The sequence below is a fragment of the Gymnogyps californianus genome, chromosome 2, assembly GCF_018139145.2.
Source record: "Gymnogyps californianus isolate 813 chromosome 2, ASM1813914v2, whole genome shotgun sequence".
NCBI classification, from domain to species: Eukaryota; Metazoa; Chordata; class Aves; order Accipitriformes; family Cathartidae; genus Gymnogyps; species Gymnogyps californianus.
Window position 1 is genome coordinate 156083133 of NC_059472.1, and position 18812 is coordinate 156101944.

General features: G+C 37.3%; 1 protein-coding gene across 3 annotated transcripts in view; it reads right to left on the reverse strand.

The window, feature by feature from the left end:
- WDR37 (WD repeat domain 37) overlaps positions 1 to 18812 on the reverse strand; it is a 47826-nt gene that overhangs the window by 27969 nt on the left and 1045 nt on the right. Inside the window, exons 2-6 of one of the 3 annotated variants that reach the window (XM_050891639.1) lie at positions 14360 to 14391; positions 10315 to 10492; positions 5669 to 5765; positions 3014 to 3109; positions 2781 to 2845 (exon numbers count right to left, since the gene is read on the reverse strand). In XM_050891639.1, the coding sequence (XP_050747596.1) occupies positions 2781 to 2845; positions 3014 to 3109; positions 5669 to 5765; positions 10315 to 10452 (396 nt within the window). In that variant the 5' untranslated portion in view covers positions 10453 to 10492; positions 14360 to 14391. Of the gene's footprint in view, positions 1 to 2780; positions 2846 to 3013; positions 3110 to 5668; positions 5766 to 10314; positions 10493 to 14359; positions 14392 to 15622; positions 15676 to 18812 lie in introns of those variants that run through there. The other 2 variants (XM_050891641.1, XM_050891640.1) reach the window with 2 other exon arrangements.

Sequence of the window (18812 nt, forward strand, 5' to 3'; positions counted from 1 at the left end):
AAGCAGTCAAGGATCAGCTTTCTCATTAGAATAAGCAAATATTGAAAGCTCTTTTCAGAACAAACCTAAACTCTTTATAGGTTCGCAATTAGAAAAATGTAATCATGTGCAATTACACAAAACAATTGGTTTGTAAAACTTAAGTCTCTTCTAATTTCCCCACTAATTTTTCCCCCAGGGAAAAAAGAAAGAATTAAAAAAAAAAAGAAAAAAAAAAAGACTTCTGACAAGTTTTAGATCAGGCAAACAGTAACAGTATAAAGGATGGGCTGAAGAGAAAAGTTGCGATCCACTACCCCACTGAGTTTGGAACACAATCCATTTTTGGTGAACAGCATTGTTCATTCAATGCTCATAAAAAATATAGACATAAGAATTTTAAGAGTTCAACAGCTTTGAAACTCTTCAAATGTCATTTTCCCAGACAGAGTATTAGGGAACTCTGACTGCATCCAGTCAGGATACAGATATGTCCTGGTTTCAGCTGGGATAGAGTTAATCTTCTCCTTAGTAGCTGGTACAGTGCTGTGTTTTGGATTTAGTGTGAGAATAAAGTTGATAACACTCTGATGTTTTAGTTGCTACTAAGTAGCACTTATCCTAAGTTAAGGATTTTTCAGTTTCCCATGCTCTGCCAGCAAGCAGGTGTGCAAGAACCTGGGAGGGAGCAGAGCCAGGACAGCTGACCCGAACTAGCCAAAGGGATATTCCATACCACGGAATGTCATGCCCCGTATATAAACAGGGGGGAGTTGGCCAGGAGGCGCGGATCGCTGCTGGGGCATCGGTCAGCGGGTGGTGAGCAACTGCATTGTGCACCACTTCTCTTTTCTTGGGTGTTATTTCTTTTTTGTTTTGTTATATTCCTTTTCATTACAATTATTATTATTATATTAGTAGTAGTAGTAGTTAGTAGTGTATTTTATTTTACTTTAGTTATTGAACTGCTCTTACCTCAACCCACGAGTTTTACCTTTTTTCTCCCTCCTCCCCATCCCACTGGGAGGGGGAAGAGGGAAGCAGCTGCATGGTGCTTAGTTGCTGTCTGGGGTTAAACCACAACAAGATAGAAAGATCATAGTCTGCTAGAAACTTAGTTATAGTCTTTCCTGACTTTTGGCTATAGTCTTTTTGTGGGTCAAGAGACAAAAGGTTACAGCTTTGACTCTTCTGTGTAGGAAGGAAGAAGCGGTCAAAATAAAGCCACTCCCATAAAGTGCAGAAAGGTTTCAAAGAACACATTGGACAGAGATGCTTTCAACTTTATCATTTCCCTCAGCTCTCCTCTCTACTCCCCAGTAAACTGTGATTCAAAGTTGTGGAAAGAAATATATCAGCACATTCAAACATCTGTTGGTTATCAATTGATATACTAGATACGTATGATGTCTATAATAAGGTATTAAATTCTTTATGTTCCACTACTCATGACTACTTTGCTGTGCATGCATATCAGAACACTGGGAAGCAAAGCAGTTACCCAGGAGTCTCCACCCCATACTTCCCAGCCTCCCACGCTGAAGTTGCGAGGTCTGCCTGCCTTGCCCGGGAAAGAATATGAGCGCTACGTTGCAAGCAAGTAAAAGACGACAAGCATTTAACACCAGCCAAAAAAAAAAAAACCCACAAAAAAACCCACCACAACACCCAAAAAACAAAACCCCCAACACTACACTAGAGAATGTACTAATTCATAACTACATAGTAGGTGTACTAATACTATATTGTCCCTATTAATATCATGCTGTCCCTATTTAAGTGGCCTCATTAAAGAATTTGTAAGTCATTAACTCTTAAGAAAAACAAAGAGGCACCTCTATGCATCAGATCGGCAAGAATAAAAAAGAAAGTCTGAAAAACAATAAAATAAAAAGGAGACCAAATAAAACACAGTAACTTAGACCTATTTCACCACACTATTCTTACTCTTACTCTCAAACTTTCAGACTACTTAACAGACGGTATTTCCAAGACACCTATAGTCATTCCATAACCACACATTAGCCTGCAATACAGGTCACCACAGAGCTTCTTATATAGTTGGTTCACGTACCAGATCGCACTGTGGTTTCCTCACATTTCATTTACCTTTAATGATGTATCATGAAATGACCCTGAGATAGGGCAAAAAGAGCAGCAGGTAAACTCTCTATGAAAACTGAAAAAGGTGAGAGAAAGAGGAAAACAAAAATACCAGGCAGCTGCAGATGTGCAAAATGAGAAACATCAGAAAGAGTAACTGTGCTAAGAGACTAGGCAAAAAAAGAAGATCACTAGCTACTAATTTGCAAGGCTTGCAACGTACAGGAAACAAACTGTTCTAGTCTCATAGCTAAAAAATAAAAATAATTTTTAAAAAAACCCCAGCCTATAACAGTACACATATAGATGCCTACTTAAATCCCCATTTCAACTGCAATACCCAAATCTTTATTCAGAAATTCACTACCTACTAAGCTCTCTATTTCCCTCATGAAACTGAATTTTTTTTAGTTCTCTTTACAAAAGAGTAATCCCACATATACATGTGTGCACACACTCTTTCCCCTCCAACATTCATTCTTTAAAAAAGGTGAGCAAATATTGTAAAAATGTCATATAGTGTGGTTGAAGTAATGGGTAATTGATGAATCCAAGATAAACATACTGTTCCTCATGAGGCAGATTTACTTAAAGAACAGCACTACTCAGCTTAAAGAAACCACAATTTACAACTTAAAGACAGCTGTGTTAGTCTCATGAGTACACATTGATGAGTAGAGGTTTAATTTGTCTCATACCTTGCTAGTAGATGCCTTGTAAGTTGTCTTTAATTTCTGAGAAAGCTGACTGGTACTATGACTGGCTGTTGAGACAAATAAATTCAAAGGAAGATATTTCAAATACAGCATTAGCTTATTTGTATGAGTAACTGGTATTAATTCCCTTCAATAAGATTCTAATTTTTGGCCAGCAAAGTACAAAAAAAGTGAATTAAAAAATACTAGTTTAGGATTCTTTGTGGTTCTCTTACCTTTTGTTTTCAGTTGTCCTTTGCTCAGTTCAGCTCCATCAATTGTCTGTCCTTCAGCTGCTAAACGCTCATTCAGTGTATCAATCTCTCTACGTACTAACAAAAACGAAAATTCACATTAATACAAAAAAATTTAGTATCATTAACAGTATCATTAACATACTATTTAAGAATTGTTATGGTTAGTAAGTAATCTATTTTATGCTAAGGACTGAAAGAGAGATCAACTGTGACTGTATAAAAGCAGGTCTCACCGAGACATAAACCAAGACTCATACTGAATTTTCCAGAGATCAACCTTGACCTAGATTCCAAGGAAAGTATTGGTGGCTTCTAATTACTGTTACTTTTACTAATAAATGTGGCTAAGGATTAACAAAACAGCTTCTGTGAAATACATGGCACACCTGTATTGAATTAAATCCAACAGAAGACAGAAAACTTGCAGCATCATAAATCTTTTAGCCACAGAATTAGTATGTCATTTCTTGACAAAGATTTTATTAATCACGAAATAGTATTCTCCCCTGAATGCCTGTCTACTGTTAGTTTCAGTAAGAAAGGTAGTGCAGCAAATGTGTATTTTTTTAATACTTTGAAATAGATTAAAAAAATGTAAATGACATACATTTTACATTCAACTGTTTTAGAAACACTAAATATGATCAAAATATTCTCATTGCACATCAGACAAAGCATGTATTTGTAACAAGAATATGCTTTTCTGTCAATTATTTATAACTCTCACCAGTTCCATTTCAACACAAAACAGAGTGATGGCATAGCTAAAACAAATCAGGTACTCATAAATGATTTCCAGTGGCTGGGCTGGTTTGAAGTTGCTCAAATTCATTTTATAAAGAACATTTTCAGTGGTTTATAGTTTTTTCTCAAAATCTGGGCTGATACTCTTTAAGTGTTCTCAGGTGAAATCTTATTGAGAGGCTTTAACCAAGCAGTTTTTCACTGTTCTTGAGAATAAGTCTAGGCCTGTCTTTCCACAAATTCTTAGGACTTCTTTAAAAAAAGTCATTCACTCCCAGGCTTTGAAATGTCGGAGAACATGACACATCAGGAGTATGATTCTTGCCATTTCTGAGAAATTCACTGAAGTCTCAGTTCTAAGCACTAGAAGAGTCAGTTTACACTTCCATACCACATCCAAGTGCTTGAAATGAGCAAAGCAAGATTCTCTTTCCTGTCTTCCCACACACATAAACCTAAACTTTTATAAAACACAGACAATATGAGAGAGAAGTAAACAAAGAGACAGGCTTGTAGTAACAGATGACTGAAGCAAAGAAGCCAGGCAGATACAAGAATTGCCTGAAAGGATTAAGACTGAAGCCTGGAAATGATAAGAAAAGGAAGAAACTAGAAATAAGTTGTAATAAGGGAAAGGGAGTATATGAAAAGCCAGGGAGGAAAAACTTGAGATTCTCTACCTACAGTAACTGCAACACTAGCAGTAGGAATTAGACCAAGAACAAAAAAATAACAGACTGAGCATCAGAAGAGAAAATTTAGAAATTGTCAGGGGGGGTGGAAAGAGATCACAAAGGCCAGGAATGAACTCGAACTGTGAGGTGAAGAAAGGAGATGAAGAAACAGAAATGGAATGGAAGGAAAATAATCGTACTCTGAAGGGTACAGACAAATTCACTACTTGTTTTCTGACAAACATTTTTGAAGGTTGGGGAGGGAAACCCTACTTTTCTTGCTACCAGCCAACTTCTCAGCAGGAGGCTGAGAACTCAGTTGTGCAAATGGTCGCTAAAAAACATGTAGTGTTGATGACAGCCTTTAACCAACACAATCTCAGGTTTTAAGACAATAAAAAACCAGGACATTTTCAAAAAGCACACAAAGTTTTTTTAACATGAGTGTTCGGTTTAACTGTGGGAACAGATTAGGTGTGGAAAAAAATTTTACTTGGAGCCAAAGCAGACAGATTCCACAATTCAGAAGCCAAGCCATGCCACGCAGCTTCCAAAATCCAGCAAGGAAAATTGAGCTGAGGCTTTACTGTATGACTGCCTGTGTTACTTTGGATCCTCTTACATCACCTTGCATCACTTACATTACCATACGACTGCACTGTCATTAAACAAGTAACATTTTTTGCAGGTAACACCTGGAATTTTTATCTGAGTGCTCAACTTCAAAATTCATGAACAGTTGCAGGTGCTGGTTATGCAAAGTACTAAGTAGTATGATCCAAAACCACCACATTTTACACTTTTTCAAGTAAGACATCTTTCCAATTTTATTTACTAATATTACATCATTAAAATTAAGCCCGTAAATATACAATAAAGCCACAAACTTCAATGGCTGAATGGAGTTACTGCCAGATTAACATGGTATATACCAGAGCCTACAATGACAAGACGACAGCCACTTCACTTTCTTTGCCTAAGAGTGAAGGAGGGTGACACACATCAGCTTTCACTACTTGTGTCAAACTGCTAAGAAAGTGATTTTTCTGAAAAGGTACAAACTCCACCTTTGGCTACAAGTTCAAAACAACTCTTAAACTCCTCACAGAAAAGCTACGCTAATTACACCACAGTATCCAAGGTAAGCATCTCAATTAGCACTACTATATCCTAAATCCAAACAATTCATAAATTGCTGGAAAAAATAGATACTCACATTCCAAGTTTTCAATATACAGGTTTTCAAACTCCCGCTCTATTTGTCCAAAAAGTTCAAGGAGTGTATTCCGGACAGAAGATGGTAGTTTAGAATCCTAGGAGGCAAAATATCAGAGTGTATATTCTTCTTTACATATAGTTTATGTAGTTAGCCTTCAATCTTAAACTGATTTTAACAGTTCTCTCCATCTCCCAGCAAGGGTGGAAACTAAAACTATTACTAGTGTAGAACAGAAAACAAAAAGCTCTGTGCTCTTTCTCTTTCAAGGGACAAAATTCAAATCACCTGTGGGGTTTTTTGCTTTTACTAGAAAAAAATTATAAAACCAAGATATATGTACAACTCATTAAAAAGAAAGGTGGAAAAAAATTACAATATAATGTCAAGGTGCTTCCAGTTCAAGAAGAAAGAATACTTTTGATTAACAAAGTAATTCAGAAGCTGACTATGCATTAGGTTAGGAAGTTGTCATCACAAAGCACCTTATTACCAAAGCTTGAGACAAACTAACCTTTTAAACATATTTTTAACATTTACCTACCTTTGTCACTAACCACAACTAAGTGTGAAGGAAACTGCAATTTCTAATCCTTCCCTCCCCAGGTATTACTCACGCATATCCTCTTCACAGAAAGTATTTTGAAGCAAATTCACAGAGGAGGGCTGATTTTTTTCTTCAGCATAATCAACACAGCAATTCCAAGGCACAAAAACAGGTATGTAATAAAACCACTAACACAGGATTTATATGATCTGAGCTCAATACACAGCTTGACCACAAGTTTCTGTTGGCAAGTTATTTAAATTTTATTAATCTGCCTATAAAACAGAGGTCAGCACCATATTTTCCCTGAACAAATGCATACCATATTCAAAACAAGTAAGCATTGATTTCTGTTGGGAGTCAAGGTCCTCACTATATCAATGATTCTGTTACCAAACACTGTTGAGCAGACAGTGAGTAAAGCAGAAGACAACTCACTGCAGTACATTAAGAACCTAGTACTACAAACATCTTAAAATTTAGCGCACAGCATGCTACTAAAAAATGGCAAATTAGAAAGGAGAAAATACTGTCATTAGTCTAATAACTATACTCAATTAACCCACCACAAGTATGGATCAAAGGATGAACCGTCCTTGCTCACTACGTAAATAAATTCTACTAAACCTGTTCTATTCTTCAGTTGCTGGTGGACCACAATATGTAAGTTGGCTTACTGCACTCATTGCTTATCTAGGTAGCCAGCTATAAACTTTTTTTAAAAGAAGTTTCCACTTAACTGAGCCTTACCCTAACAATGAAAAAGCTCAACTACTCCCTTGTAGCACATCTAACCCGTCATCTCAGAATTCAGTAAGACAACGTCTTATTACTGGACAAATCTGTAAATAATGCAGCTATATTCAAAAACTGAGAAATATCTATGCAAGGAAACAAGTTACTAAATTTCAAAGTGAAATTAATATGGTATCATATATACCATATTACCAATATATCAATGTTCATCTATCAAATATACAGGGAATGTGCCCATTAGCAACAGCTACTTTTTTAAACAAAGCAAAAGTATGTAATTTCAAAATCTTGAAATCATCGGCTATGAGCAAAAAAAGAAAATCGAATCAGCTTCTGCGACAGTACAAACCACTATTTCAGGTCTAGAAGTACAGACGAAGCAAAATTACTAGAATGGGAGTACAAATGTTAGCGCAGGACACCACTCAAATTCAAGTGAACTTCATTATTCAATGCAAGTTTAAGGATGACTATAGCTTGTTTTGTTCTTAAGTGTTCCAGCAAACCCAAACCAGAAGAAATTGGTTCCATTCCTATAAACTGACTGAATTAGGAGGAAGCGTGTGCATACCAGCCATCAGAGGGCAGCATGCGCCTTCAACCAAGTCAGCATCTAAACAACCAGAATTTAATCTCACTCGCATTTTGGTTCATACAGTCAAGGAGATTGTCTTAAGAAACAATTAGAAAAGCCTATCATGATCCCGATTTTGTAAGTTATTTCTGAACATCAATTTTAAAGAGAAGAGCAACAGAAACCACTAATAGCCATGACACAGAGCACATTTGCTTTGTGTGCAATTCAGTTTTACACCAGTTTCACAGCTACTTTAAGCTGTGGCACTGTGTTGAAACAGGCACTGTGCTGAAAGAAGTGGTACTATATTCCTTATGCCCCCCTAGGATATTCCCTTCTGCATCTTCATCTGCCTCTCCTTTGAGACAGTACTTTTGTTCAGGCATTTACAGTCAACCAGAACATGAAACAGATCCCAATTAAAACCAACTTGAAACAAAATTGATTAAACAAGAAAACTATACAAATGAAACACTATTAAGAGAAACACTGAAGTTAGAAGAATTATTTCTGATTCAATTACCCAATAATTCCATACAGCAAGGTTATGAAAGAAACTAAGTTATCCTACAAGTTTCGAAACAGAAAAGGAGATGTAGGAAAGGTTTACAATCCACTTCTCAGAGCCTGAAAGCATAAGCAAATCTAAACCTGTCCTAAAGTAACCAGCATAGTAAAATGCATCCACTTCCTTTACTCTCCTTAAAGTTGGCATTATTTAAATTAGCTTATTAAAATACCATGTAATAATGTTATCTGTTTATCTGCAAAAGTACTTATCTAGATCTCATGCGGTTTACAGACCCACTGTGAAGTGGCATTAATACTCTCTACTTGTTAGAATCTGCCACTGGCTGTTTAAGGTTAAAGGTCAACACAATTAAATAAGACGATACATAAAACATTTAAAACATTTACGTATTACAGCATAATACATTTATAGAGTTTGATAAGAAACACTAAAATAGCTTAAAATTTTGGTTTACTAAGAAGAGACAGCATGCCTTGACCTCTCAGTTGCCCTTCACTCCTTCCCTGAAGTAATGCTGTAATAGTCCAAATGCATGAACAGTTTTCTATCCAAGTGTCTTGGTTTCGGCTGGGACAGAGTTAACTCTCTTCTTCGTAGCTGGTACAGTGCTGTGTTTTGGATTTAGCGTGAGAATGATGTTGATAACACACTGATGTTGTAGTTGTTGCTAAGTAGCACTTATCTTAAGCCAAGGACTTTTCAGTTTCCCATGCTCTGCCAGCAAGCAGGCGTGCAAGAAGCTGGGAGGGAGCAGAGCCGGGGCAGCTGACCCAAACTAGCCAAAGGGGTATTCCATACCATGGAACGTCATGCCCAGTATATAAACAGCGGGGAGCTGGCCAGGAGGCGGGGATCACGGCTCGGGAACTAACTGGGCATCGGTCAGCGGGTGGTGAGCAATTGCATTGTGCATCACTGTTTTTTTTTTTTCTCCCCTCCCCCCCCTTCCTTTTTTTTGTTATATTCCTTTTCATTACTATTATTATTATTATATTTCGTTATTACTGTTGTTAGTATTATATTTTACTTCAGTTATTAAACTGTTCTTATCTCAACCCACGAGTTTTACTTTTTTTTTTTCCCCTTTCCTCCTCCTCACCCCACTAGGAGGGGGGAGGGCGAAGCGGCTACATGGTGCCGAGTTGCTGGCTGGGGTTAAACCACCACACCAAGTACTTCCATTCTCCAACTTCTAGATGACTAGAAGCAACAACTTGGGCTCTGTTAGTTCCCAGAAAACTAAGCCTGTAATTTACTGAATAATAGATTCAATTAAAAAAAAATTTAAAAATATGTCACAACACTGAGAAAACACACTGAGAAAACATGAGGTTTTCCCTTCTGAGTATCTGCAGCGTCCAGAAAGTGAGGTTTCTCATAGCCAAACAGTTAGTATTTCAAATCACCTCTCTGATAACATCAAGTTTTGCATCATCTTTGCCAGGCCCGCATTAATATTGTGTAGTCAATTTGACAATAAATAGTTTTCAAACTGATATTTGCTTATCTTGGGCAGCACTACTTCAAACACTTCCTATAGGAGCCTTACCGCCAGTTAATCTCAATATTGTTAGGTGAAACACTCCAAGTGGTTCCAGATTGCATCCACGACAAGACTGGCATGATTAAGAAAACTACAGAAGTTTGTGGTTGTTGTTCTTTCCCTTAAGTTTAATACACAGACGATCACACCTTCATTTGAGCCAAATTTAAAAAAGAAAAAAAACTACAAAGAAAAAATTTAAGTTAGCTCACGCCTCTGTCGAGCAGGCACTATTTGTTTACTTTATGCAAAGGAATGCAGAATTCCCCACTAATACGTTCCCTATCAGAGTTGTAATAACAAATATTTTGGTTTATTCATATTCCTGGGTTACTACTATGCCAAATTCAAACTTATGAAATCAAGAATCAATCTTCCACTTGGGGGCCAGGGGGAGGTGCAGCAAAATAAATATGCTGTTTCTTTGTATTTCTTCATGTTTTTTTCATTCATGTAAGAATACACAAAGGCCGACAAAAACCTCCATAGGTCTGAATACAACCTGAAACACTGTCAACATCCATGTCAATAGTCTCCAAAGACAGTCAGCACTTACAAGCAAGAAAGTCTGCTGTTCCTGCAGCTTTACTGGACATATTTCATTACTTAAGTTTATTTAATTTCTTTACATAGAAAACACTCCTCATAAAAAAGTTACAGAAGTTACCCAAGCAGCAGTGTATTATCTTACCTGCCCTTCCAACATGTCTCTCTGCAGTCCTGCCCGTTCTTGCTCGGAACTGTTGGTTCTTCGGATTGAAAGACTGTGCGATTTACGTTTCTGCTTTGCTTGCCGAGCAGATGCACAACTTCCACTTTCTATTGGCATTACTTCAAAAAAACAGCTTCACAGAGGCTCCTATGATAAACTGAGGACAAGCATTACACATTACAAATTGCTCTGTCAAACTAACCAGAGTTTAAATTTTTTTCCTCAAAATAGAAATATTTAGTTCTACTAAGTTTTGGAGTTGTTTGGGTTGTCATTAAAAAGAAGGGATCCCTATTGCTTACAGCTATTCTTCAAATAACATTAAGTTCAAAAACACATATGCATATACATAAAGTGGAATCACTTCTGCATTACTTATTCATTAGCTAACAAACCTCCACAAAAGGAAAACAAATTCCACTACCTCGCTCATTTTGGAGAACACTAGAAGAGACAGCCCCAAAATGCTTCCAGGAAACAACTATTATGCATACTATATTTCACCAAAATGCATGCAAAATTAAAACCCAGCTGGAAAATGAAAGCAAACAGACATGATAATTTAGGGACACTGTCAGGTTAAAAACGTATTATGCAACATTAAGTGTTAGTATACAAAATTTAATAGATGTGCTTGTTTTACACATAAGCAGAAATTAATTTTAATGACAGAAGTTCTGAAAACTACTTTCCACCGTTTTTGACAGCTCACGGTTTCACTTTCTTGATAGTAAAAGTGCCCATGAACTTACGAGAAGAGTGAAAGTGCACCTGACTTACCAGGCTGTTGTTGTTCTTGTTAATTTTTGTCAGCTTGTTAAAGCCAAATATGCATTTTAATATCCCTAAAAACACCTGACAGTATCACCAATTAATATTACCATGCATGATCTACTGCTTTCCCCTGTTTAAGAAAAATCAAATTACGTTTGATTTCTTGCATAAACGTGGAGAATATATTCTTTACTGTCAAAATCTTATTTTTTACAAACATTTAATTACTGGATTTTTTTTAAAATTTAAACCTGATATTCAACAGAAATTATTTTTAGTTTCATGGGGTACCAGTTGTTAAACATTTCAAATGTTTTAGGATTGACTACTCAAAATTTTTCAATCATGAACATTGAGAACAAAATAAAAATTCATTCTCCAGCATAAATTTCTGAAACAACAATTGCAACTTAAAATAGCTGCAATAGTCTGCAGAGAAATAGGAGAGCAGAGTTGGCAAAGCTAACAAGGCAACTGAGCTTCCCTTTAAATAAGTTGATCAGAGAAAATTTAAACCAAACCCAGGGCCACTTCCAATTTAAGATCCGCCAACACACTAGATCTCAAGCTAGGAATGAGCACCATCGCTATTAACAAGACTAGGCATTAACCAGTTTGGTGGTTTTGACATGGTGTTTTCAGCTTTTTAACATATCATAAAGCCAAGGAAAAGCATACCTTACTAAAAACACAGTATGCGCCATGAATAAAAACAGCTTTAAATTCGCTTTAGTTTTTATACCGCAAAATGAAAATATATAAAGATATATAAATTTATACCAAAATGAGACTAGATTTAGTTAAGGTTTTGATGCCCATCCATCCTCAAATTTTCTCACTAAAAAACTTGGTATTTTAATTAGCTTTTGGAACACCCAAGTTCCAGTAACCTGACACCAATTCCATAGTGAATCTAAAATAAAATTCAGGTTGCACTAGTATCTTGTACTGCACTGAAATGATTTCGTTCATTTCGTCTGGATTCTGCACAGTCCTTCCCTGCACCTAATCCCCTCAGAGCTTTTTATGTGTGATTAATCAGTAGTAACTAATTAGCTATATTCACAAATTAAAGAAGAAAGAAAAGAACGAACTACCATTGGGTAGTTCCTTATTCGACTAGATTTCTTTTTTCACTGTGGCTAGATTCCTCTACCATAGAAAGACAGGACTGAAATTTTAAAAAGCCCATCCCATAAACAAGTTATTGCCAATTTGCTGGGCTTCACTAAGTGTCTTCCTCTTCTTGGACATATGGTCAAGAATTAGGAACAGGTTTTCAGTGCTCATCACATTTCTGTTTCTTTTCAAAATATGATCAGATCCCAAACACATGTATATTCTCCTCTCTTCCACCCTCCCTCCTATCTCCCTTGGGAACCACTCTTTCAATGGCTTTCAGTTTACCAGTTTCTGCAGTGTTTGGGATTACTTTTTAAGGCCCGAAGCACCAAATTGTGTGCACACACATAGATGTGTTAAACAGTTTTGTATCTATACATACACATAGTTACATATAATCATATAAATCAGTTAACACCGTTTCACTTAAGCTCTGTGAAAAAAAAATTCTAATTCCTACCAGATATGGCTCCTGAGCTGTAGTTATACACAGAGATGTTAATATGGTTTATGCCTTACCAAGCATTGTTTTAACTACGCTAACTTCATTCGCCCTCTGCTGCCAAGCTACTTCATTTTTAGAGGACTTTACCGAGAAATACCCTTTTCTGCATTGCTTCATAAAATCATAGAATGACTTGGGTTGGAAGGGACCTTTAAAGGTTATCATCTAGTCCAACTCCTCTGCAACAAGCAGGGACATCTTCAACTAGATCAAGTTGCTCAGAGCCCCGTCCAACCCGACCTTGAATGTTTCCAGGGATGGGGCATCTACCACCTCTCTGGGCAACCTGTTCCAGTGCCTCACCACCCTCACTGTAAAAAATTCTTCCTTATATCTAGTCTAAATCTACCCTCTTTCAGTTTAAAACCATTACCTCTTGTCCTGTCACTGCAGGCTCTGGTAAAAAGTCTCTCTCCGGCTTTCTTATAAGCCTCCTTTAAGTACTGAAAGGCCACAATAAGGTCTCCCCAGAGACTCCTCTTTTCCAGGCTAAACAACCCCAACTCTCTTTCTTCACAGGAGAGGTGTTCCAGCTCTCTGATCATTTTTGTGGCCCTCCTCTGGACCCGCTCTAACAGGTCCGTGTCCTTCTTGTACCACTGGCTACGACTGGCTTTCTGGGCTGCAAGTGCACATTGCTGCCTCATGTCTGATTTTTCATCCCCCAGTATCCCCAAGTCCTTCTCTGCAGGCCTGCTCTCAATCCATTCATCCTCCAGTCTGTACTGATATTGGGGATTGCCCCAACCCAAGGTGCAGGACCTTGCACTTGGCCTTGTTGAACTTCATGAGGTTCGCATGGGCCCACTCTTCAAGCCTGTCAAGGTCCCTCTGGATGGTATCCCTTCCCTCAAGTGAATCAACTGCACCACTCAGTACCAGTATGTACAGATTTGGCAGCTGTAGATTCTAGCATGTAGAATTTAAAGGGACACAGTCAAATGCACAAGATTACATTTTTACATAGTGAAATTCTCACATTAACTACACAAAAGTTTCTACTTTCACAGCTCATAAGCAAACAGAAAAGATTAGGTAAGAAATACCTCCATTATTGTATCTATTTGGTAGCAGCACTTCGCCTGCAGCCAGTGTCATCGACAGTAATTGCACTCTCCTCATGCACCAGCATGACCACATCACTCATGCACTGTTCTGGAGAGAGCAAGCATGCACACTCTTCCCCAGGCTCTGCAAGAGGGTACACACAGCCATAGCAAAGCTGCAACCAAAGAGGCAACAAGCAGGCATGTGCATACAGAGGATAGGAAGGAGAAGCCGAAGGGGACTAGCTTCACTGCTTTTAATATTGTTCTGAGTTCCACCAAATAGCTTTACAAACTTTCAGTAAGGGAGCAATAATTAAAGAGTTTTTACAACCAGGATGTAAATTCAGTTTAAAAAACTGACAGTGTCCCTTTAAATATTAACTTCACTTTGACAACTTCAGAAGTATTTTGATGCTCACTGCAACAGTAAGAAGCTATAGGTTTTTCAAGAGCAGATTTCACAAAACAGATCCTTGGCAATATGATGCTAAAAAAAATAAATAAATAAGGTGCTCATTTCTAGCAGTTACCTGATTCCCCTTATTATGTAAGGTTTTCAAACAACGAAAATTACCTGTCCAGAATATCAGTGTCATGTTACATATCCTATGAAAACCATATTAAATATTGATTAGTGAAACAGTCAGTAGTATACAAACCAGTCAAAGTCTTTCACATTTTTGAAACTTTTGTAGTTAGAACACACCAGACGACAGGAAAGGGGGGTAAGGGAAAACATCAACACAAGTCAAGGCTAAGCACCAAACCCCAGTCAAACGAAGTAAGAAAAAAAGGCTTCAAAACAACCTATTCCATATCGTTAGTCAGATGTAGTTAATCATAACTTTTGAGTGTTACAAATGGGTTCTGGAAAGATAAATTCACTAAATTCACTTTCCTTCTATTTAGTAATACTACAAGTAGGATGAAAAATCACCAAGAAGCATGGGACTCTTGTTTCCTGAACCAAATGAAGCTGAATTCACAAAACCTAAAAATCAGCAATCAAGAATAAAAAAAGCTGAACAAAAGTACTTTCCGAGAAACAAGGAGAAAAAAAAAAAAAACAGAAAAGGGGGAAGAGTGTTGTATTACTAAACTATATTCATTAAGGGTGGCAATTCACAAGTACTGTATTAAAAAGTGAGCTTATGAGACATATTGAGCTATTCTGCCCAATCATTTTGGAAAATGCTACATTTGCATAGTGTTCTTCACACAATGATCAAAGCCACAAGAGAACGGTACCAAATGAATTTCTGACAAAGTCAATCAGCAGAAGTAGGGGAGAAAAAGATGTCCTAGAAAACATCTAGACCACAGGTGATTACTACTTTCTGAATACAAAGATACTTCGGTATTTCAGTTATGCTGTTTAATTAAACTCGCAGCATATTTTACAGTGTGTTAAATTAAAGTTCTGCCACCTACCTTTCTGTAACAGATGCTACCATGTATTCAGTCACAGGAAATATTTCATCAGAGTAACAGTAAAGAGCAGATGTGTAACCAATTACTGTTTTATTCAGCTACAACAGGGCAATGGCACCAAACAAAAGTGCACACACTGCTCTTACTAGACTTAAAAATTCACTGTAGCAATTAACTAATTCTACTTGCCTACTTCTTCTACTCTTGAACACGGAACAAGCAGACTGCTGAAAGGAAAGAATTCCTGGGGTATGCATGCTGCTGAAGCCAGGGAGAAAATCTGTTGTAAGAAGTGTCAGAGCACAGACAGAATGGCTACAGTATTGCATTTCCTTTTTTGTTCATTCAAGACAACACACAAGTCTGTGAAGGGAAAGCATAAGGAAGTTTCAGCAACATCTCTTACCCAAGATCTCCCTGCTCCATTTTGTTTGGAGTTTAGCAATAGTAATACTTAATATTTAAAGGATTGTGTCTAAAAAAAAAAAACAAAACAAAACACACAGAAACAATTTTACCATATTTGTATGTGCTCTTAGACAGTCTCAGGTCTCTCATTTTCAAACATGGTTTAGAACAAAATTTCAGTGTATACTACATAAGAAACAAAGGCTTTTTACAATAGTAATTATTGTCCTGTGCAACATTAAAACCTTAAGATACAAAGATGCCAATTAACATGGTTTGTTTTGTGGTTTGGGGTTTTTTTTCCCCACAAAGCGGGGAGGGAAAGGGGAAAGAGAGGAGAATGATTACAGTTATTGAGTTCTTAATTACATGTAACTCAGTTTGACAGCCTTACTCATAAGTTAAGGGAATTTAAGTACCAATGTACACCACTACAATCTTTATTAATATGCAAAGAAATCAAATTTAAAGGAGTAAAAGTTCCATTTTGAGGTCTTCAGTGAACAATTTGTTTCAAGAATGCTGTACATTCAAGTGCCATTAACTCAATGCAAGCTCCAAGAATACAGCACACCTGAGAAAGATCAGGCTAAACAGACTTCTTTGTAAGACTAGTTGTTTTGCTAAAGATAAATATTTAGGAAACAAAACCATTCCAGATCACAGATGAGGCTAGAACTGCTGATAAGTGTGCTCAAACCTTATGAAATCCACTCGAGTATTACAGCATTAATTTTTTTCCTAAATTTAGTGCAGCATACTTTCAAACAAAACTGGATGTTCCTCGAAATGTAAAAGGAGAAAGCATCCACCACTGAAAAGGTGACAACCTCCCTTCGACAGAAAGCATAGTAAAGAAACTGCACCGACGAATTTTAAGTATGTTATACAGCTGGAAATCAACGATAAAAGCTTTAACACATTAGTAAGTACCTACTCTGAGCAAGCTTCCAACATCGACATCCGAGCGTAAGCCAGCCCAGTTTTGCTGCTAGCAAGCTTTGATCTTGCTAATTCAACTATGTCAGCAAATACTGCAATCACACTAAAAGGCAGTGCAGACCTAGCCTGCCAAACAGTCTACTAAAGCAAGAAATGATACTCTCAACGATACAGACTTATTTTAACGAATATTAAACAACAATAATTATCAAACTTGGATGATTTTTTTTTTTTTATTTAGAATATAGAAGAAACCTGCCTGGGTCCACTAACAATCATCAGACCAAGACCTGTTAAGTGAAACTGCTGATGTCCTGAAAGCATACAACTTTCCTTTGAGATCTGTGCCACCTATGCTTGCTGAGTGTGCTCACTGTTTCAACTAGCTTAAATGGTACAGGGTACAACATAATCTTACATTTAACACTAGTTAGTTACCTATGAGTATATATCGTACCTTGTTTTATTAATAGGTATTGATTAGCTGACTTTATTGAAGAGTTCAACAGACAGCATCAGGTCCTGCTAAATTACTTACTGCTGGTTAAATTCTAAAATATGTTTGAAGGCTACTCTATTTCCTTAGCTGTTTCACAGACATTTTAGCTCCCACTCCTGTATTAGCAAATCCCTAATAGCTTAGAAGTAGTCTACATGCATGCACAAGTATGCAAATACAAGAGCTGAGGGTGAGGAATGCTAAGGAAGTTCAAGAGCAAAGGCAGTTTAACCAGGTATTTGTTTAAGGAAGCACTACACCACATTCAGAGGCCAGAATCTTATTGTGCTAGTCTCTAAACAAACAATATGTAGGTACTTATTACTGATGTACTAGACAAAATGCTATTATGCTTTTACGCAAGCAGGGTGACCTCTAATATCATTGCTCTTCATTTGGGAATATATTACTTGCTAATAAATTAGAATCTTTTACTGCTTAAGACATCAACAAAAGCAAGTAACTTCGACACTAATTATAATACCTTTAGCAAGCTTTTCTGAAGCACCAATAAATAACTGTTGCACAGCACATTCTTGAAGCATTTCCTCATATGGCCTACCACAGAGAACCACCAAATCTTCCAACAGTACGTGTAACAGCACTGCAAGTACCCAGTCGTACCATCTTGAAACACTAAGACAGTCTCAACAGTCAGTAGGTATGACTCGAGGATGAGATAATAACAAATCACTCTGGCTTGTAAGGAGACCACCTCAATTCCTGTCCCTTCCTCAGTGGTCATGCACAGAGTACTAACAAACTCTCCCTACAGAGGTTTGAAGCGGTGGCCTCCGGAACAAGCCCCTCACCCTAGCCTTCACGCCACAAGACAAGCTACTAGTCTTAGCTCCACAAGACTTAAAAATTCCATGACATAAAATGATCCCCATCTCATCTCAAACGTGTAAAACGCAAAACCGCCTAACTTCTCTTTACTTGATACATACTAGTTCTGGCTTGCAATTTCTGGATCTTGTAGAAGTAAGCTCTTCTTTTGCAACACTGTCACCACACTCACAATATTTCTCCCGTGACTGTACCAACAAGAGACTGCATCCTTTAAACAAGTCCTAAATTCAGAAGAAAGACGGTGGAAGGGCATGTCTACATTAGAGAGACAGTCTCACCTTAGAAAGAGTTACCTTTAGATTTAACACAATAAACCCAGTTTAGGGACAAATGTACACATAAACAACTGGCATTAAGAAACAAACAAACCCCAAACACATTACAGTGGCCTCTGCCTTAAATTCTAATGTTTGGTGCAGGCACCTTTTCTTAAAATAACTGCCCAAGTCCACAACACACAAAGCTAGATTTAAAGTTATTACAACAAGACATGCAGACACAAGATCTTATCTAATGTAAACTACTCATTAGAAAACATACTTGAGGATACTCAAGGTTACCAGCTCACTTTCAAAAATATCACATAAGAAATGCCAACAGCAGGCTTGCTTGGAAAACAGTTTCAGAAATTTGCTTAAGGAGAACCATACTGCTCCGATGTTGCAAAATGGGTGCCTGAACAATAGACGTTTGTATAATTTCAAGGTGTACTCAATGACACTGAATCACTTCAAAGAAGCTGTTCCACCAGTTCTTTACGTAAATCTTCCATGAATTACTGTTATAGAAAGCACACTTAAAAACGCTATAACAAAACAAACTTTGACAAGTTGGAAGATGTAACAAGAGGGATAAACACATACATAGAAGTTTCTCTTTTCTCACAAACACCAAG